Raw genomic sequence first — 22,756 nt, 5'->3', positions numbered from 1 at the left:
AACAGCATGTGGGATGCACCAATAATTGGACATATTCCAAGATAAAATACAGTAAGAATATAAAATGACATAAATATGTTGCCTCTTTTAAAATTACAAAAATATCAGGAAGCAGAAAAGTAGAACTTGATATCAAACTGCACAAATTCAATGACTTTTCCTTTGGTAATTGTCAGGGTATATGCAAACAATGTCTACTAGACTCGGGCGTACCCTCTACATTTGTCACTTCAGGATAATGCTGATGGTGTTGTTCCTGAAGTGTCTTTTTTGTCGACTTTTAGGTAATTTTACACAGTGGCTTTGCCGTTGTTTTTTTTTTTGCTAACTTCTTTTTAACCACTTTGTGGCCTTGGAAACGTGAAGCTCTAAAAGAGCCTGAGAAGACTGAACATGTACACAGCAAGTCAATTTTACATTGCAGTATATCTGCTCATCCTAGCTAGCTTTTTTTAGTGCCTTTTCAGGTGAGTTATGAATATGCATAACCACCTGAAAAAGGCATCGTGTGCACATATCCTAAGAATATGAGAAAGTCAAAATCGTGAATATACCACTTCTGGAAATTTACCAATTTTTTGCATGCTTTTGATGAAATCTCTCTTTTTCTGAAACATTTACTAAGGCAAGTTTGAAGAGTTTTTGATGAGTTTTGAGATATTACACATGGCAACTTTTTCAAGTAGATTCTGCCTGTAATCCACAGGAAAAAGCACGGCAAAACTGAATATACTGAACAGCATTGTGCACATGTTCTGTCTTATGTCTCTTCTGGTAGCCACTTTAGGATTTGGAAACAATACAGAGTCCAAAACGCCGGTGGTGGATTCCACCTGAATTTTTTTTTCCTAAAACGTTCTTTGCAGTCTTTTGATTTGAAAGATCCTCGTTTGGATAGGTTGCTTCAGTGGTTCTAGATCTTGTAGCCCGGATCTATCTATGATTACCGAAGTACACTTATAAGCTTTTTATAAGTTTTTACACTTTTATTGACTAATACTTCAAGTTTATACAAAGATCCAATATGTAAAAGGTTGACCCTTATTTCTCCAAACTTCTGACTTTTGCCCTGGCAGCTGGATATCAGCTTTTGGATCAAACCTTGACTGATGACTGATTCTTGTCTGATAAGTGGTTGAAGGTTATCACAAGTTTATGATGGAGCACCATGTTATAAGGCAAAATGAAGGGGCTTGGTGAACGAAACGTTGACATTTTGAGCCCATGGCCAGGAAAACTTCCCACAACTAAATCCTATCAAGAACCTGTGGTCAATCTTCAAAAAAACGGGTGAACAAACAAAAACACAGAAATTGATATAAACCCCAAGAACTGATTAGACAAGAATGGGTCATGAGTCAGGATTTGGCCCAGAAGACGATATGCAGCTACAAAGGAGAAGAGACGAAGTCTTGGAAAATATGTCAACAGTGCAAACATTGAGTTTTTGCAATTAGCTGATATTTTTGTCAATAAAAGTGTAAAAACTTTTGAAATGCTTCTAATCATACTTCAGCAATCATAGAAACATCCAACTAAAAGACAACAAAACACTGAAACACCAAACTGTGTTAGTGTCAAAACACCAAAATTTTTGTCAGTCTCAAAACTTTTGTCCACAACTGTACATCCATATTGAGGAATATTATCAGGTTTTTGTTACTTACCACAACCTTCAGTTTTTTCCTCACACCATCAGATACAAACTGTGAAACTGCCTTCACTTCAATGTCATGCTCTCCCAAGGTCAATGGCATAATAACAAATGGAGCAGTCACGGAAGACGAAGCTTCGATGTTAATATCTTGGCGATACCTCTTTTTGGCAGTAGAAAGACTGCAGAAATTTTCATTATAGGTCCATTCTACTCGCACCTAAACAAAAAGAGAACAAGAACCCCATTTAAAGATGAAGGAGAAGTAAAGTTCTTTAAGGTATACTCCATGTTATACTTCTTTGAACTGTTTCACTTACCTTAATTTCATCGTTGCCATAATTGTAGAGAATGGCCCGGATCTCTACTTGCTCATTTCGCACCACGGAATATGGAAGCTTCAGGTCAATGAAGAATTTCATCATCACCTGAATATTATGTGGTTGAGACACACAGATCCCTGTCAAGAAAGTAGATAAGCAAAGCGAAGGTCTGACACTTGGCCCAATGCCTAGTGGTGCAATATCTTTATCGACCATTACATAAAAATTATCCTTAGTTGCTCCAAACTTTTCGAAATTAATATATACTGTAGGCTTAATCCAAATGAAATATTGATCAACTTTATAAATATATTGTATTACTTTTCTGATCCCAATTTACAATTTGAATCAGAACGGTACATAGAAATCATGTGGCCCATAACAACAATCTATATGAGGCCCCCCCAAAACAATAATAATCAGCTAAGTAGGTAGGGTGAGGGCACATAGATATAGACACAGAAGGGCATACTTCCCGACATTTAAACACGAGAAGAGGAACATGTATTACGGCATGTACCCACAGTACCCCCAACTTGCACATTGTGATGACCAAAGAAACACCATCCATAGTATGAAGCCCCTCAGTGTCCTTCACACACTATGATATCCCCACAATATATAATCCCTCACGCAGTATGATTGCCTCCACAGTCACCCACTTAGAATGATGTATGAACAGTCACCCCCAAATACATTATAACAGAACCACAGTCCCCCAAAGAATATGATGGCATCTAAATGTTTCTCCTTCAATATGATGGCCCTTCTGTCTCTCTCCTGCAGTATGGTCCTACAGTCCCTCCAAACCGTAAGATTGCTGTACAGATACTCACTCCCCATGATGGTCCCACAACACCATAATCTCATATAGTATTAAAGGAACTAAACCTACCCACACAGGATGATGTCTCCAAATTTCCACATTCAGTATGATGGCACCCACAGCTCCCAACACAGTATGATCTCCCCGACATATCCGTATACAGTACAATGGCCACCACAGCTGCTACACAATATGATGGCAGCAACATTTCCCCATAGAATATAATTGTCCAACATTTCCATACACTGTATAAAGGCCCTACAGCCCCCCAATAAAGCATGATTCCCTCACAGCATCATACACAGTATGAAAGCCCCTCACAGCCCCCAACACAGTATTATGATGCCACAACGCCCCAATACAGTATAATGTTGTTTTGATAATTCTTTTTTTTAAGCGCTTAGTGTGTAGTATGAGTCATGACCACTTGAAATGAAATTGAACCATCGGTGGAGAGTGTCACATTATCTTTATCTGTTGAAGTGAACGCATGCACGAAATAGTGGAAGATTTTCAGGCAACTGTTTTTTTTATTATTATTATTATTTTAGATCCATTGGACCTAGAGTAGTAGCAAAAGTCTTCATACCCTTTAACTTTCAGTGCACAAAAAAACATCTGCAAAAGGGTCTTTTATACATTATATACTCTTCAAAGGAACAAAGTGAAGCAATTTACCTTTACTTTCAGACAAGCTCACAGCCAAAACCTCCCACGTGGTGATTGAATCTTTTAAAAAAGCGTTAAAAACCTTGGTGGAAACTCTGTTAAAAAAAAAGAGATTCACAAAGTAATCTGGTCATGTCTGACAATAATCTACAAAATGATCATTGATACTGATTATAATGATTTTCCCCGACATTGTGCATTCTTTTTCAGAATCACCATTTGTTGGTCAGTCAATAGGAGGTTTATAAGGGGAGTCTTATAAGTTCCCTGTAGAGATGAGCGGTGTTTGACTAGAACTGTTCGCCAATCTCAAATTCGAGCGGTTTTGGGCGGTGTTCGAGTCATTCGACGAACACGAACGATTTGCAAAAAATTTGGCTGTTCGAGGTTATGTTCGATAACTGTTCGTGCACCAAAAGCGTAACTGGATTTATTCACATCATGCAGGGATTGTCTGCCACTCACTGTAATGTCACAGCCATGGTGGTTGTGGCATTACAGTGGTTGCCCAAATCGATGGGAACAGTGCTCACAGTGAAACATGAAAAGCCGGCAATTCAGCAGCGGCATATACCGGTACCCGACAATTTAGAACAGAAAGAATAGAGCATCACACATAGATTAGATAGATAGAAAAATGTCAGTCACATATATAAGAAGTACAGTGATAGTGTTGATTACTGTAGTTGTCATTTAGTGTTAAAATAAAGGATTTATTAAAAAAAAAATTGGCGTGGGGTTCCCTGTAATTTTAGTCTCTAGCGGAGGTTAAGCAGACGGCTGGGGCAGATGTTTGAAGCCTGGGAAGGGGGTAATACCCACGGAGCTTGCCAGGCTACTAATATCAGCCCACAGCTGAATACCTAGCCTTTACTAGCTATTAAAATGAGGGACCCCCCAAAAAAATGATGTGGGGTCCCCCCTATTTTAATAGCTAGCAAAGGCTAGGCAGACAGCTGGGGGCTGATATCAATAGCCCAGGAAGGGTGCCATGAATATTGGCCCCCTCCCAAGCTAGAAACACCAGCCGTCAGCCGCCCCAGAAATGGCGCATCCATAGGATGTGCCAATTCTGGCTCTTAGCCTCGCTCTTCCCACTGCCCAGTAGGGGTGGCAGTGGGGTAATAGGGCTGATGTTGACGTCAGCTTATAATGCCAGCTGACATCAAGCCCAGGTTAGTAATGGAGAGGCGTCTATAAGATACCCCCATTACTAACCCCATAGTCAAAGTTAAAAAAAACACAAACACCCAGAATAAAGTCTTTTAATTGAAATAAGCACACAATTCTTTATTGTTCTAAATTAAACCATACTTACCATCACACCCATTCCAGCTGAAGCCAATGTCTTCCATGGTTCCCAGGACGGCTCCAGCTCTGCTACATTCACATGACAGGCTGGATCGCAGCTGAAAGCTGCTTGCCAGCTTGCCATGCCGCAGACACTGATAAGTGCAGGCATGCTTGCGCTCCTCAGAGTTTGGCTGTGACGGCATCCAGATGAGCCGAGTTCATGTCCAATGAACTCGGCTCACCTCATGCACGTCACTGACAGCGTGGGAAAATTCTCTTGCACCTCTCCATTACTAACCTGGGCTTGATGCCAGCTGGCATTATAAGCTGACATCAACCCCAGCCCTATTGCCCCACTGCCACCGCTACAGGGCAGTGGGAAGAGCGAGGATAAGTGCAAGAATTGGCGCATCCTATGGATGCGCCATTTCTGGGGCGGCTGACGGCTGGTGTTTCTAGCCTGGAAGGGGGCCAATATTCATGGCACCCTTCCTGGGCTATTAATATCAGCCCCCAGCTGTCTGCCTAGCCTTTCCTAGCTTTTAAAATGAGAGGGACACCACGTCATTTTTTTGGGGTCCCCCATTTTAATAGCTAGTAAAGGCTAGTTATTCATCTGGGGGCTGATATTAGTAGCCTGGGAAGCTCCCTGGGTATTACCCCCTTCCCAGGCTTCAAACATCCCCAGCCGTCAGCTTAACCTCCGCTAAAGTCTAAAATTACGGGGAACCCCACGCCAATGTTTTTTTTAATAAATCCTTTATTTTAACACTAAATGACAAGTACAGTTATCAACACTATCACTGTACTTATTATACTGTACAGACCAAAAGTTTTGACACACCTTCTCATTTAAAGATTTTTCTGTATTTTCATGACTATAAAAATTGTACATTCACACTGAAGGCATCAAAACAATGAATTAACACATGTGGAATTATATACTTAACAAAAAAGTGTGAAACAACTGAAAATATGTCTTATATTCTAGGTTCTTCAAAGTAGCCACCTTTTGCTTTGATGACTGCTTTGCACACTCTTGGCATTCTCTTGATGAGCTTCAAGATGTAGTCACCGGAAATGGTCTTCCAACAATCTTGAAGGAGTTCCCAGAGATGCTTAGCACTTGTTGGCCCTTTTGCCTTCACTCTACGGTCCAGCTCACCCCAAACTATCTCGATTGGGTCCAGGTCTGGTGACTGTGGAGGCCAGGTCATCAGGCGTAGCACCCCATCACTCTCTTTCTTGGTCAAATAGCCCTTACACAGCCTGGAGGTGTGTTTGGGGGTCATTGTCCTGTTGAAAAATAATTGATGGTCCAACTAAACGCAAACCGGATGGAATAGCATGCCGCTGCAAAATGCTTTGGTAGCCATGCTAGTTCAGTATGCCTTCAATTTTGAATAAATCTCCAACAGTGTCACTAGCAAAGCACCATCACACCTCCTCCTCCATGCTTCACGGTGGGAACCAGGCATGTAGAGTCCATCCGTTCACCTTTTCTGCATCGCACAAAGATGAGGTGGTTGGAACCAAAGATCTCAAATTTGGACTCATCAGACCTAAGCACAGATTTCCACTGGTCTAATGTCCATTCTTTGTGTTCTTTAGCCCAAACAAGTCTCTTCTGCTTATTGCCTGTCCTTAGCAGTGGTTTCCTAGCAGCTATTTTACCAAGATGGCCTGCTGCACAAAGTCTCCTCTTAACAGTTGTTGAATAGATGTGTCTACTTCTAGAACTCTGTGTGGCATTGACCTGGTCTCTAATCTGAGCTGCTGTTAACCTGCGATTTCTGAGGCTGGTGACTCGGATAAACTTATCCTCAGAAGCAGAGGTGACTCTTGTTCTTCCTTTCCTGGGGCGGTCCTCATGTGAGCCAGTTTCTTTGTAGTGCTTGATGGTTTTTGCAACTGCACTTGGGGACACTTTCAAAGTTTTCCCAATTTTTCGCACTGACTGACCTTTATTTCTTAAAGTAATGATGGCCACTCATTTTTCTTTACTTAGCTGCTTTTTTGCCATAATACAAATTCTAACAGTCTATTCAGTAGGACTATCAGCTGTGTATCCACCTGACTTCTGCACAACACAACTGATGGTCCTAACCCCATTTATAAGGCAAGAAATCCCACTTATTAAACCTGACAGGGCACACCTGTGAAGTGAAAACCATTTCCGGTGACTACCTCTTGAAGCTCATCAAGAGAATGCCAAGAGTGTGCAAAGCAGTCATCAAAGCAAAAGGTGGCTACTTTGAAGAACCTAGAATATAAGACATATTTTCAGTTGTTACACACTTTTTTGTTAAGTATATAATTCCACACGTGTTAATTCATAGTTTTGATGCCTTCAGTGTGAATGTACAATTTTCATAGTCATGAAAATACAGAAAAATCTTTAAATGAGAAGTTGTGTCCAAACTTTTGGTCTGTACTCTATATGTGACTGACATGTTTCTATCTATCTAATCTATGTGTGATGCTCTATTCTTTCTGTTCTAAATTGTCGGGTACCGATGCTGAATTGCCGGCCAGCTTTTTTAAAGAGAGTGTCTTCTGAGCAGTTTGTCAGCTTTTGGACACCTTTGAAGGTGTTTTATATGTGTTTTTAGTTGCCTGCCATTGGTTTTAATGGTGTTCGACAGTGTTGTAAGGTGTTCGACGAACAGTTCCACGAACATCCCGGTGTTCGACGAACCGAACCCGAACACTACGGGGGTGGCTCAACACTAGTTCCCTGTGGGTGTGCTGTATGGAAATTGGATATTTGCTGCCAGGTTACACAACAGTTTATATTCTAGGAGGGGAAGGAAATATTAGATTAGATTAAATAAATGGCCATCTATGTAAGATATTGTCACCTCACTTCCACAAGAGCTCTTACTAATTCATGGACGGATGTCCTGGTTGTCCCTTCTAGGTTGCCCCTATGGACTTGCATTGTCTTCTTGAGTAATTTGGTAAATATTCAGAATTTATGCCATGTATAATTTTTTTTTTATCAGAATTAGTTAAACATAGCAAAAAATGTTACAATAAAGGTTATATGGGCGAGACAGATGCATATTGTTTTTTAGAAATGTGATGGAAATGTTGTGTGCACCTCTATAGTACATCACAACACACCCTTGAGGGGAGCTCTGGATATGAGGACTCGTGAACTTGAATACAATCAATACCCTAAAAGGGTTGAATACGATAATACAGCAAATAATTTTTTTCTCCAAAAACCCCTCCACCATCCCTCCTTTCTAGGTGTTGTATATCGTTTAGCAGTACCACATAGAGTACATGGACATTGGAGTCAACAACAGCTTTTATTCCTATCAAAGTTTTATACTTTTAATATATTGCAGGCGTCGTATTATACAGCACTGTGTACTTACAATTGCCTGTTTTGCCTTTCTACCCAGAAAATTCTTCTCTTTTCTCTATGTAGAAACAGGAAGTTTCTTTTCCCTGCATGAGTCATCCCCCTCTTTAACCCCTGACCCAGCTGCTCTGCTCCTCCTCCTGCCACAGACTTTTGCAGTGACTTATGACTCATACAGGAAAAATTGACCTCCTGTTTCCACAAAGAGCTTAGAAGGATTCAGCTATTAAGGTTTTAATCATGTGGTGTCATAGACCTAACGCAAAAGAGAAGAATAGTATGATGACAGTAATATATTAAGAGGATAAAAGTTTTGAAGTGAGTGCTTCTTTAGTGAGTTGACCTTTCGTGTATTTTATGCTTACCCTCTGGCATCTGGATTTTCATTCATTATCTTTAAATCCCACAGCCAGCTTTCTTGGAAAAATGTTCTTGTAGTTACATCAGCAAAGTCAAGAAAGTCACTTCTGTCAACACCTGATTAAAAAAAATAACATATATTTAATCTAAAATATAAACCTGGTCATATAGCATATAAGAATCAGAAAAATGATGTTCTACACCACAAGTTCTACAATAAGACTTCAGTCATATTTATTTAACCTAAAACAGATCTTAAAGATTAAAAAAAAAATGATTTCACCAGAAATTTCCTGAAGAAAATCCAAGACTTTTCTACAAGGACTGTGGGTCTCAGAAGAGTTTATTATTCTATGTTTTTTTTGTCAAAAATACTTTCCATAAAAAGGCTAATTAATAACTAATTAGCAAACTTTTTGGTTATTGTTCAAAGGGTTGCTGAATTTATAAAACTTACCTCTATATCCTTTTGTAAAGTAATTCTGATAAAAGCTTGAACAAAACATGTGATGGAGCAGATGCCATACCAGCCAGAGAGGACATGTGGGTATGCATGCATTTCTTTTAAAAAAAACACTTCCATCAAAGTTTTTATCCTCTTGATATATTAAGTTTTTATCCTCTCTTTATCCTCTTAATATATTGCAATTATCATATTATACAGCACTGCACACTTACAATTGCTTGTTTTGCCTTTCTACAGCTAATTCTTCTCTTTTCTGTGCTCTATGCAGAAACAGGAAGTCTCTTGTCCCTGCATTTATTGTGCTATGTTGTCACAGCCAACGTTGTGACATCACGATGTTACGATGCACGACGTTCTAGTGATGCCACGGCACACAATGACTTACAGTTTTATGCTCTGCGGTCTGCAGTGAGCACAAGTCTGCAGAGAGCCCAGAACATAATATAGAACATTTAATTGAAAGAGAATAACTTTGTTGCAAATTGAATTTCCTTGTAAAATCCGCACAATTTGCCGAATTTGAATCTCAGCAGATCCACTCATCTCCAGCTGTAAACTTTCGAATTATTTATATAGGCTGCTCTGTTTGGTATGTATCTATACTAGTACTTAATAATTTTGATCATTGTTCTGTATGTGGAACAGCTACCACTTTACCTATGTGATACAGTTATATGAAAAAGTTTGGACACCCCTATTAATCTTAAGCTTAATGTTTTATACAAATTGCTGTTTTTGCAACAGCTATTTCAGTTTGATATATGTAATAACTGTTGGACACAGTAATGTTTCTGCCTTGAAATGAGGTTTATTGTACTAACAGAAAATGTGCAATCTGCATTCAAACAAAATTTGACAGGTGCATAAGTATAGGCACCCTTATCATTTTCTTGCTTTAAATACTCCTACCTACTTTTTACTGACTTACTAAAGCACTTTTTTGGTTTTGTAACCTCATTGAGCTTTGAACTTCATAGCCAGGTGTATGTAATCATGAGAAAAGCTACTTAATGTGGCCACTTGCAAGTTGTTCTCCTGTTTGAATCTCCTCTGAAGAGTGGCATCATGGGCTCCTCAAAACAACTGTCAAATGATCTGAAAACAAAGATTATTCAACATAATTGTTCAGGGGAAGGATACAAAAAGCTGTCTCAGAGATTTAACTTGTCAGTTTCCACTGTGAGGAACATAGTAAGGAAATGGAAGAACACAGGGACAGTTCTTGTTAAGGCCAGAAGTGGCAGGCCAAGAAAAACATCAGAAAGACAGAGAAGAAGAATGGTGAGATCAGTCAAGGACAATCCTCAGACCACCTCCAGAGAGCTGCAGCATCAACTTGCTGCAGATTGTGTCACTGTGCATCTGTCAACTATACAACGCACTTTGCACAAGGAGAAGCTGTATGGGAGAGTGATGTGAAAGAAGCCGTTTCTGCAAGCACTCCACAAACAGAGTCGGCTGAGGTATGCAAAAGCACATTTGGAGAAGCCAATTTCTTTTTGGAAGAAGGTCCTGTGAACTAATGAAACCAAGATTGAGTTGTTTGGTCATACAAAAAGGCATTATGCATGGCGGCAAAAAAACACAGCATTCCAAGAAAAACACTTGCTACCCACAGTAAAATTTGGTGGAGGTTCCATCATGCTTTGGGGCTGTGTGGCCAATGCCGGCACCGGGAATCTTGTTAAAGTTGAGGGACGCATAGATTCCACTCAGTATCAGCAGATTCTTGACAATAATGTTCAAGAATCAGTGATAAAGTTGAAGTTACGCAGGGGATGGATCTTTCAGCAAGACAATGATCCAAAACACCGCTCCAAATCTACTCAGGCATTCATGCAGAGGAACAATTACAATGTTCTGGAATGGCCATCCCAGTCCCCAGACCTGAATATCATGGAAGATCTGTGGGATCATTTGAAGAGGGCTGTCCATGCTCGGCGACCATCAAACTTAACTGAACTGGAATTGTTTTGTAAAGAAGAATGGTCAAAAATACCTTCATCCAGGATCGAGGAACTCATTAAAAGCTACAGGATGCGACTAGAGGCTGTTATTTTTGCAAAAGAAGGATCTACTAAATATTAATGTCACTTTTCTGGTGAGGTGCCCATACTTATGCACCTGTCAAATTTTGTTTGAATGCAGATTGCACATTTTCTGTTAGTACAATAAACCTCATTTCAAGGCAGAAACATTACTGTGTCCAACAGTTATTACATATATCAAACTGAAATAGCTGTTGCAAAAACACCAATTTTTATAAAACATTAAGCTTAAGATTAATAGGGGTGCCCAAACTTTTTCATATAACTGTATATTAGCTTCTTGCTATTATAAATGGCCTGGATTTAATATTCAATTTTTGTCCTCTCCTGTTGGATAATTCATATACCTAGTGAGACCCCCTTTATGTTCCTGTAATCATGAAAATGAATGAAGTTTCTGTGAAAGATCACATCCTGGGAGGTCACGCAGACCCATTCGCTGTTATCTTTTTGTCACGAATAGCTCTCTGCCGCCCCCTGTCATCAGGACAATTAGACGATTGACGGATGATTAACGGAGGAGGCCACAGGCTGTTTTCACTGGAAGGCCGTTTATTGGGAAACTAACAGTGAGTGTATGGTATAAACACTTCCGATTCCAACGCATGAAATATATGTACATACCTCCGGTACGGTCACTGCTAACTCAATAATAACCCAAGAAAGATTATTAGCTGCCACAACCAGGCCTTTTTACATGCTGACTGGGGTCCTGATTTCTGCTAGCGTATGGGTTCGGGATTCGGTTTATAGAACAAAAGAAACTGAATGATAGGCAGTGTTTAAAAAAATATACAAAAGATTTTACAAAGGGGACAGAACAATATAGCATATACAATTACATAATATATGCAGGATTAATAAAGAAACTTACTACACCAATCACAGAGATGATTCAGCTTAATGGATGGAAGCAATCCTATTGAAAAAGTCCGTAAACGTGGGTCATGCCTACACTGATATGTATCTTCCAACAAAGAACACAGATCATAATTTGCCCTGACCTTTTATCAGCACCTAAGTTACACCCACACACCTCCCGTGGATGACTGATAGCAGGGCTGGTCAGGGGATGTGGCTTCAGTATCAGAAAATTATATTCTCAACATTAACAGTATCTTTACTCCTGACGGTCATAGACATTCGATATCGCCGTCGTATTTTTTATCGGAATTTTACTGTTACCCAGAAGCTAAACATGACATGGCAGTTGTCAGTGACCTGTCCACTATCAATTTGGGTCTTATAGGCAGGGGTTACAGTTATGAAGGAAATAAGTATAGTCTTCCTTGATTAATCCTGAAATTGAAGACGTATGTTCCATCAGTATCGGATCTATACAAACCCCAATATTCATAACTTTCCAACGGTGCATCAACGTCTGGTTTCAGGTATAACATATCCCCAGAAGGGAACAAAAGTTTCATTTCAACTCAGGATGTATTTCCTGGGGACAAAAGAGAATCTTCCACCTCTCTATCTATGCATAAACACATGTCCCTTTTTGTTCTCTGAACCTCAGAAAAGATCTTTCCTGTCTAATTACCTATACTCTGAGAGAGTCTTGGCTTCAAAAGGAATTTTAATGAGATTTCTCACTTCCCAACTAGACAAAATTTCCTCTATGTCAATTGGGCAATTTTATTTCAAGGAATCTTAGATTGCAAGCTCTTGTCTCTTTGAAATTTGGTGCGAGAAAAGAGGGGTGGGTGTGAATGAATGCCCCCTCACTAAAGTCGCTTTATGAATCTTATTATTTTCTATGACAGTTTCTTTTTATGTTTTGGTTATCTTTTTATTGTGCTTGACTTTTTTTATTTTTGTATTTAGAGATTTGTTTTATTATGTTGGGCCATCAGCAACTTTCATATGTTAAAGCGAACCGTGTTAGTGAGGACCGGGGAACGGCGTTGCCTGTGCGGGTACTTCCGCTTCAAGCAGCCGGGAGATGACCGGCTAATGCCGGTCATCTCCCGGCTGCATCGCCGCTGACCTCCGTGCGGCAGATGAGCCGCTAACGGCCTCCATCTTGTTCTGAAATCCCGCGTCGCTGATTGGCCGCGGCCGGACCAATCAGCGACGTGGGATTTCCTGGACGGACAGACAGACGGGATAAGCCGATTATATAGTAGATTCCGTACAATTCTCTTGCTAGTCCCGGTTTCTACTTTTTTTTATATTTTTGATGACATTCCATATGAACTCCTAGAATGCATGGGGGAGTCTCAAATAGTTTGTGACCACTGACTTACACTCACTATTACTGTGGTCTATGGTCTCTCCCTCCTGCTGGTTTCACATCCTTTTCTTCCTTTAGTTTGAGGGGATAGTCTAATCTGATCGGCTGTCTATTCCTTTGCATGTTCTCATTGTTTTCTGCTGGCAATCTGTAAGTGAACTCTGCTCCGGCAGACAGTGTGCTCCTATGGCCATTTAGTGTTTCTCTTTATTGAATGTGCAACAATGTCCATTAGAGCTGCATGCCCAGTAAATTGAAAAAAGGAAGAAAAAATGGCAAAAATCTGATGGTAGCACAACGCATATAAATAGTGAGTACAGGGTGAGTAGGTGGTTGTGGGGGGAAACTATGCGGAGGAAACTTTGCTGGAGAATGGATAGACATTTAGATACAGTGATACTGGAGAGGGAGGGTGGCGGAGATGGCAAAGATGGTTTATTTAATAGACCCTAAGGTGGTGAATGGTGACACTGGTAAGCAAATTATAAAAAAGCTTCATGGATATTATTGTGCTAATTACAGTTCGAATAGCACTTATGAAAAATGTGTAAGTTGGAGGTTTTCTTTGGGTAGATAATATGCAGGAACAACTGCTTGTCTCTATTCCTTAACTTTAAAATGATTTGTGACCTGATAATGGAATATATAAGGGCTAGTAATCATTTTCCCTCATTTTTTCTCTTGTCTACTTACTTCTTGAATCTACATCTTTTTCTTTCAGTTCTCTCTCACGTTCCTTTTGATGTGTAATGTGTCTGCAGCAGTCCAGAAAAGCATCAACACATTTCTGTCCATCCACGATGTTGAGAGACCGACGGTCACAACTGTGACCCATTGGGTTTTTATGCATACCATCCTGACAACATTTCTTCTCCAACCCTGTGTATTGTGATGCTGAAAGGATAAGGAAGATCATTGTAGACAATGTAACAACTGCAAAATTACAAGAAGACACACATGAAAATTGCATTTAAACAAGTGACCACTCGAGTGACCTTTCTTGTCCTGTTCTTGAATCAGTAGAGCTGAGGAACGTCGTCTACGCTTTAGTGTTGGTTGACATGAAAGTTCTGTGGAAACAGAATTAAAACCACCACATTATGGGTACAGTATCAGAAAAACTCTTTGAGACAAAATTGTATTAAAAAGTGGTCTTCTTGTGGGGTGGTCCTCTAAGGAAAAATGATACATTTTCATGCATGATGATATATAGATTCTCAAAGAGGGGCTCTTTTGGAAATGATTCACTTACTAAACTTCCTCTAGTATTTTCTCATATATTATGTATTGAAACTGACAGCAAATTTGTTGCCAATTTCTTGATCTGCAAAACAAATTCTTTAGATTCTGTTGGCCATTATTTTTGCAAAGTCAAAAGTTGGAGGTGGACATGATTCTTGGCCATTATTTGGCTACATGTATTTGTAACAAAAACATGTAATATCTAGTCTGATTTTAAGTGTGATATGGAAGGTTTTGGGGCACTGGTCATATCTTGGGGCATAGCTGAAGGGGATGCAAAGATAAAAGTTGCACCTATGCCTTGGTGTCAAGTGCCACATAAGAAAATGTAAGTACTACAACAGGAACATGGTTCTTTTCACACTATGACTCCATAGTTTTCAGGATTTTTTGCAGAGGGGTATTCCAGCCTAAACATTTATTACTTGTTCACTGAGGGAGTGGCCGTTTGCTGGGACCTGGTTATTTGCATAAGTTTATTAGACTTTGAATAAATTGGGAGTGATTATTGTTATGCCTATACTATCAAATTTTTCCAAATGTGACCACAAGACTAGGTGTCACGCCAGGTGTGAGAGCAACACAGGGGGAAAAGGTAAAGGGAGCCCAGATACTAGGGAAATGAGAAGTGGTGACCTCCTAAACTGGACTAGCATCACCCTTTCTTCCCCTACCATCCCAATACAGCCTCCGCAGCTGTCGCCGATCACGTGCCTCGCCCTACTATCCCTGGTGTAAGGATATAGCTGGGGGTGGAAGGAGATGAGCACTAGTCAACCTCCGCTAGCACTCTAAAGACAAAAGGGGAAGACAACACAAGGGAATAACAACTTCACTTTAGAAGAAACTCCAACAGGGCACACGGCCTCAAGACTCCAAAGAGGACGTGATGCTGCTTCAGCCAAGTTCCAAGTAGAAATGAGTATAGCCGGTGACGCCGACCTAGACACACCAGGTATATATACACCCAGACTAAAGGGAGGTAGTCGCGGGGTCCTAAACACAGCCTCCTATCTAGGCAGCTGTCTGCATTGCCAAACGTGGAGATCTCCTGCAAACCACTATAGGCTGACTGTCACCTCTGACACACCCGTGACACTAGGGTCTCCATTCTGGCAATTACTAGGGTTCTATCTGATCAAACATTTAGTAGACTAGAAAATCCATTTTTGAATTAAATCTATGTCACAATGCTAAATGTACCAGTTGGGTCCATCTGGTGATGGAATCAGTCTCTTCAAAGCATGACAAGCAAAAAAGAACCAGGAGCCCCTATGTGTCATGTCATTCCCAGATGACCCAATTCCCACTCAGTTCTTGTGCCATAAAAATGGTATCACCTGTTCTCTGAGGACTTGTCATCTGGAAACTTGTGTGCAGGGTGAATCCAGCATCATAAAACACTCCTTGTGCATTGGCACCACTCCCTGGTGTGCAGCCAATGTCATATGCTTCCACAGAGTCCCAGATCTGAATGGACAGAAAAATTACTTTCAAGAGTAAACATCATTTTCATTTTTATCTCATTAATCAGTAATATGTGTGAAAATAAAAAATATGTAATATTTCTTATCTGAGCAATCTGCTTCTTTCTTCGACAGAACTGATCTATCACTTTCAAAATCCTCAATTCAGGGCTAAAATTTATATTCAGTGAAGACAGATTCTTACATTACTGAGATAGGAGATGACAGGTGCTACTGATAAGATTCTATGTAGAAGTGGGAGGAGCTCTGACTCTGGCTCCTCCTTCCTCCGCTTCCCACCTACATAGAATCTTATCAGTAGTAGCTGTCATTTCTTATCTCAGTAATATAAGAATCTGTCTTTTCTGGCCAAGAAGGAAGCACATTTCTCTGGTAACATAAATTGAAAAGTTTCTTATTTTCATGGGTACCATTGATTCATAAAATAAAAAGTTAAAATGACAGTTACACTTTAAGTCAAAATTGTACATTTAAGAAATGATTTTGGATAAATTTCCGTGATTATATCATCACCTTTTTCTGGGAGATCTTCAGTTTGTTGTTGATCACGTGGACACCTTTGTCCACAGCTACAAGCCCGACAGCAGCATTATGATCTGCTTGTAGTTTTAGGCTTACGCGGCCTCCGGGGTTCTGTATTGCATTGTCTGTATCCCTTTCTCCTTTTATTTCCAGCTAAAGGAAAACAATAAATTATCAAAATATTGTACTCCATATTTGTACATTTTCAATTATGAATCCCTTATTCCAGGAAGGAAGTAACTGGTGGTGACGGGTAATAAACAGTGCACTCAGGGAGAGGAGAGAAACTAACAAGCCATTTCTCATAGCCATGGTATTTACTTATTGGAGTAGCTAAGTGAATTAGACCATTGAAGGAAAGTCTAGTCTCACTCGTAGCCCCAGACGGGGAGCTATCTTCCATAACTGCTTCTGTCTTCATAGTTGGACACAAGCCTTGATCTTTAACTGTCTTATAGTCTGTGACTACAACAGTTAGGTCTAGTAGAAAAAAAAATATTCGGTTACTGAAACAGGACCTAATTTAGCCCCAAATCGACAGTCCCAGTATATGTACAGCCAAAGTCAGTGGCAGGTGTATGGTGTGAGCTTATGAAGTGAGATAAGGGCTGTGGCACACAGTCAGGACCTGACACCACCAGCCACTGGTGGAGCGAAGCTTCGCCTGTAACTGCTATCCTGTTACACACCACAGTCAAACTCTGACAGCAGCATTAACATCATGCCAACATGGGGGTCAAATCATTCTATGTGCCCATCGGCACCCCCGTGACTCAATTGCACAGCAACGATGGGTTGATATGATGACAGGGGGTTTGTTGAAGGTCTGTTATCATGGAGCATCTTTAAAACCCAGCTTGTGGCTAGACTTCAAAGGAGACCATTAGTGATGAGCGAGCATGCTCGCCACTATTCATTATTTACCCAAGCTTGAGATGCTCGTTACACAGTCACAGTGCTTGAAATGCTCGTTACTCTGCGAGAATTTTTGAATGTGGCGGAAGCTCAAGTCCCCGCCCTGCATGTTGACACATATTAGGCAACCAATTAACATGCAGGGATTGCCTGACAGTTACTGTAATGCCGTAGCTGTTATGACCTTCAACAAGTACTAAGGAAAGAAAGGGGAAAGCTATCCCTACTGTAAGACTAAGCTGAATCCCTACGATGTAGCGGGCTGCCTGTTCCTTGCGAACAGACCCACCTTAATCCCCGGCTAGTCTGAATGAAGACCTATAGCATAGAAAAAAGGGTTCCATAAAAGAACTAAGGACTGGAACAAAAATGGGACACCTCCGAAACAGAGAAGGTTGTTGCAGAACGCAAAAAGATAAACTGACAAAAAGGTACTAGAGGTCCCAGAAGAACCAAGCGAACTGACAGAGAAAGGCACCGAAGCACCTGGCTAGCAAAACAGTTAAATCTCACTGAAGTCCATCACAGTCAAAAGGGCGGAGCTGGAATATAAAGGTGGTCACGTGACCGCAAAACACAAGATGGAAAAAACAAACAGGAAGGTTCTAACAGTAGCTATGTTAGTTGTGGCATTACAGTGATTGGCTGGCCACACAGTGTCATCAGGTGTATATAAGACCCGGGACCCTATGCTCGTCACAGTCTACCGGTCAAACAGGCAGAGTAGGGAGAGGTGCTGCTGAGCGAGGAAGAGAATTGGCGATTATTTTAAACAGAGATTCCACACCACTACTATGAATCTTCTCTAACAGTCCTTGTAAGGACTCATTCTGAAGAAAACATTAATCCTGCTGATCGCACTAGTTAGGCAGAGTTTATGGAGAGCTAGTATACTACAGAATAGGGGCCATTGCATGATCTTTCTGCAGCTTGAACTTCTATCAATAGCCCTAGATATCAGGGTTAATAATATTCTTTTCACTCTTAATCCTGCTAATTTTGGTGAAAAGCAATATAATGCACCATTTTACTGCTCCATTTGCTTGTTAACAGCATATAGCCAGATTTGGTTGATTTGAATAGCATTGCTGTATTGTTGAAGCAGAGAAACTTGTCCATAATCTCAAGTGGTCAAATATTACTGCAGTATTAATCCTGATTTTTTGCAATCTGTAAAAGATTATACTCCATTTAAAGTCTGTTACTTGTGTGTCCAAAATATATTCACACTTGTTCACTGACCAATAGCATCAGTATACCGTCACTGGGCAAAAGAATTGGTCATCAGACGTGATCAAGTAATGCAGTATTAATCCTGATTTTCTTTGCAAGATGCAAAATAGTGTACTCCATTTAAAGTGTGCTATGTGTGTGTCCAAAATATATTCACACTTGTTCACTGACCAATAGCATCTGTAAACCGTCACTAGGCAAAATAATTGATCATCAGACATGATCAAATACTGCAGTATTAATCCTGGCTCTTTTTTAAAGACTGTCCAGATAACCCAAAAAATGCCATTTGCAACATGTGCCATGCCAGCATCGATAGGAGTAGCAAAACTACCAGCTTGACCACTACCAGCATGCTCAGGCACATGACAGCAAAGCACCCGACTAGTTGGGCCGAATGCCAGGGTCCAGAAACGGTGTCTGTCGGTGACACCACTGCCTCTTCTACTGTGTTCATGCATGCTATGCCTCAGCCCATGATGCAGGCGAAGATGCCTCCCACCTTTTACCTGTCATTGCAACTTGCAACCATCACCGTCAGCAACCACATCCACGTCCATGTCCCAGCACAGCGCTCAGTTGTCCCTACCCCAGTCCTTGGAAAGCAAGTGCAAATACGCAGCTACCCACCCACATGCCCCAATACTAAACTACCACATTTCTCAACTGCTTGTACTAGAAATGTTGCCTTTTAGGCTCATGGAGATGGAATCTTTCAGAAACCTCATGGCAGTGGCGGTCCCTCAGTACTCGGTCCCCAGCCGCCACTATTTCCTCTGGTGTGCCGTCCCCACCTTGCACAAGCACATGTCCCAGAATATTACCAGTGCCCTCACCAACTCAGTCACTGGGAAGGTCCACCTAACCACGGAAATGTGGACAAGTGCTTGTGGCCAGGGGCAGTAAATTTCACTGACGGCACATTGGGTTAATATTGTGGAAGTCGGGACCAGTCTGACCCTGGGACAGAACACGTCCTCCCAAAGGATTGCGGCCCTAAGTCAATCAGGGTTGCTCCCACATTCTATGCCTCTTGTACCTTGTCCTCCTCCTCCTCTTCAGCCTCCATCTCTGAAATTACCACATCAATCTCAAGCTGGATGCACTGCAGCACTGCCTCGGCTAAGCGGCAACAGGCTCTGCTGAAGCATATCTGCTTAGACAACAAACTGCAGAGTTGTTGAATCTGAGATCTGCCTGAGCTGCTTTTTAAAGTACGCTGCTTGTGTGCCCATTTCAGAAAATCAGCTACAGCTTCCACTGCCCTGACAGTGCTTCAGCTACGTTTGCAGCTTCCAGCTCACCTACTGGTGTGCGATGTCACCACGTGTTAGAACTTAACATTGCATATGTTGGGAACGATTTGTGAGCAGCAGAGGGCAGTTGTTGAGTACCAGCTTCAACACGCATGTCGGTATTCAGGTCAGCCTCTGCACATAAGAGCTGATGAGTGGACATGGATGTTTGACATTTGTGCCATCCTCCAAAACTTTGAGGACTCTACTAAAATGGTGAGCGGCGATGACACCATAATTGGCGTCACCATCCCGCTTCTCTGCCTGCTGAAACGCTCGCTGCTCAAAATTAAAGAGAAGGCATTGCAGGCAGAGCACGATGGGATGAAGGAAGGAGCTATACAGGGTGATGCTACACAGCTCAGCCTCATCTCATCACAACGCAGATTGAATGATAAAGAGGAGGAGGAGGAACAGAAGCGGGTTTCCTGTGCTACAGACCGTACTACCCACACCACATTCATTCCATCGGTTCAGTGTTGATGGCCTGAAGGGGGGAGAACAAGGAGGAGGACCAGGGGGAGGATGAGGAGAAGAACATGGACAGTTGTCCTCTTGGTGGGGGCAGGGAAGTCTTGGCTGTTGGCATTCTGGCGCACATGGCTGAGTTTATGTTCTGCCTTTCCTGTGACTTTCGCTATGTACGCATTTTGGGCAACAGAAATTACTGGTTGGTCATGTTAGAACTCTCCTGTTGGTTTTTTTCTTGTTTGCTGGTCACATGACCTTTTTTGCCTATTTAATCCGGCTCCGCCCTCCTGGCCTTGCTGGACTTCATTGTAATTACTACTCTTGAGCTTGCTTGGTGCTCTGTTACCTTTCTCTGTTAGTTTTGCTAGGTCTTCTGACCTCTATGTTCTATGTTGTGTGTTTGTCTTTTACTGCTACAATTTCTGCTAGGAGGTGTCCAACTTTATCCCAGTCCCTAGTTCTTGTAGGGATCCCTCCCTTGAATCTATAGGTCTTCGTACAGACTAGCTGAGGACTTTAGCGGGTCTGATCGCAGGATCAGGTTCCCCGTTACATCGTAGGGATCCAGTTTAGTTCTATTGTAGGGACAGGTCTCCTGTCTTTCCTTAGAGCTTGTAGCAGATCATAACAGTAAGTCCAGCCCAAAAAAATAAATTTCTCTAAGGAAAGACCTCCAGTTTCCATCATGGTCTCGGTTCAAGATTTGGCCCAACGCTTGCAGGGACTCTCTCTGGAGGTGGCCGAGCTCCAACAACACGTGAGTAGCTGTTCTGGAGCACATTTTGTGGAGCCAAAGGTACGTCTGCCTGATCTATTTTTTGGTGAACAACAAGATTTTTTTTCTTTTAAAAATGCTTGTTTATTGTATTTTCGTTTAAGACCCAGATCCTCTGGTGATGAATCACAGCGCATAGGGTTCATAATGTCACTTCTGCCAAAGATCCTCAAGGATGGGCCTTTTCTCTCCAACCTAGTGATCCGTGCTATAGATCAGTGGATAGTTTTTTTTCTGCTTTGGGTTTGTTGTACGATGATCCGGATCGGGTCTCATCTGCTGAGTCTGAATTAAGACATCTGAGGCAGGGATCAGGTAATGTGGAAAAATATTGCTCTCACTTCCGTCGGTGGTCTGCCCAGGTGGGGTGGAACGATTCAGCTTTGAAAAGTTTGTTTCTTCCAGGGCTAGGTGAAAGGGTTAAGGATTTGCTGATTGCTTATCCCACACCTGGAAACTTGCAGGAGGCAATGCAATTAGCTATACGGGTGGACAGGAGACTGCGTGCAAGGGTTAATAAGAGTAAATCCTCTGCCATGTCAGCTCCGAGTCTTGAGAGGGTCTGTACTGACAAAGGAGAGCCGATGGAGATTGGGGCGATGGCACCCCGCTCTCAGGAAAAAGACCGCAGGCTTTCTGGAGGTTTGTGCTTCTATTGCGGAAATTCTGGTCATTTCATTAAGAACTGTGTGTTTCGTATGAACAAAGAAAAAAAAATGGTCAGTCATGCACGTATAGCCTGTTTAAATACTAAGGGAGTATTCCTATCTGCTACTACCGCTGCTCAGGAAGAATTAATTGAATTTCGGGTATTTGTGGATTGTGGTTCTACTCTGAATGTGATTGATGGGGGATTCTTGGAAAAACTTAAATTAAAACCTAAACCTTTGTCATCCCCTATTGCTGTGGTTTCTGTTGATGGCTCTCCCTTGAAGAGTGTTACTCACAAGGTCTGTGAATTTCCCCTCACTATTAATGGTATTCATCAAGAGAATTTGGATTTGGTAGTATTAAATAATTTGCCTTCTCCAGTAATTTTGGGGTTGCCCAGGTTAAAATTGCACAATCCTGTACTTGATTGGTCTACCAATGAAATTAAGTCCTGGAGCCCTAAATGTTATGACAAGTGTTGTAACGGGCATATTGCTGCGGTGGAAAAGGGGAATTCAGGATTTTTGGAGAGTTTTTTCTGAGGAGGAGTCACAAATTTTGCCTCCCCATAGAGACTATGATTGTACCATTGAATTTGTCCCTGGAGCGACTCTTCCTAAAAGTCGTTTATTTAATTTTACTATTCCTGAGAGAAAGGCTTTGGAGGAATACATACAGACAAGCTTGGCCGCCGGTCACATTAGGCCTTCCAAGTCTCCTGTGGCTGTTGGTTTTTTTTTTAAAAAAAAAAAAGATGGCGGTTTACGTCCTTGTCTGGACTTTCGTGAGATTAATAAAATTACTGTACGCAATCCTTACCCACTGCCATTGATTCCTGATTTGTTTAACCAGTTAGTGGGGGCCAAGTGGTTCTCTAAAATTGATCTCCGGGGGGCATACAATTTGTTGCGCAT

General features: G+C 41.4%; 1 protein-coding gene across 2 annotated transcripts in view; it reads right to left on the bottom strand.

The window, feature by feature from the left end:
• LOC141167053 (complement C3-like) overlaps positions 1 to 22,756 on the bottom strand; it is a 439,340-nt gene that overhangs the window by 179,420 nt on the left and 237,164 nt on the right. For both annotated transcript variants that reach the window (XM_073654379.1, XM_073654380.1), the window contains exons 14-21: positions 16,494 to 16,655; positions 15,834 to 15,963; positions 14,247 to 14,321; positions 13,945 to 14,145; positions 8,504 to 8,615; positions 3,482 to 3,567; positions 1,975 to 2,114; positions 1,668 to 1,874 (exon numbers count right to left, since the gene is read on the bottom strand). In XM_073654379.1, the coding sequence (XP_073510480.1) occupies positions 1,668 to 1,874; positions 1,975 to 2,114; positions 3,482 to 3,567; positions 8,504 to 8,615; positions 13,945 to 14,145; positions 14,247 to 14,321; positions 15,834 to 15,963; positions 16,494 to 16,655 (1,113 nt within the window). The remainder of the gene's footprint in view (positions 1 to 1,667; positions 1,875 to 1,974; positions 2,115 to 3,481; positions 3,568 to 8,503; positions 8,616 to 13,944; positions 14,146 to 14,246; positions 14,322 to 15,833; positions 15,964 to 16,493; positions 16,656 to 22,756) is intronic.

Source organism: Phyllobates terribilis, unplaced genomic scaffold (assembly GCF_046119375.1).
Source record: "Phyllobates terribilis strain yellow unplaced genomic scaffold, ASM4611937v1 Scaffold_11__3_contigs__length_659146591, whole genome shotgun sequence".
NCBI lineage: Eukaryota > Metazoa > Chordata > Amphibia > Anura > Dendrobatidae > Phyllobates > Phyllobates terribilis.
Note: the sequence above shows the minus strand (reverse complement) of the source record. Positions and strands in the feature narration are given on the sequence as shown.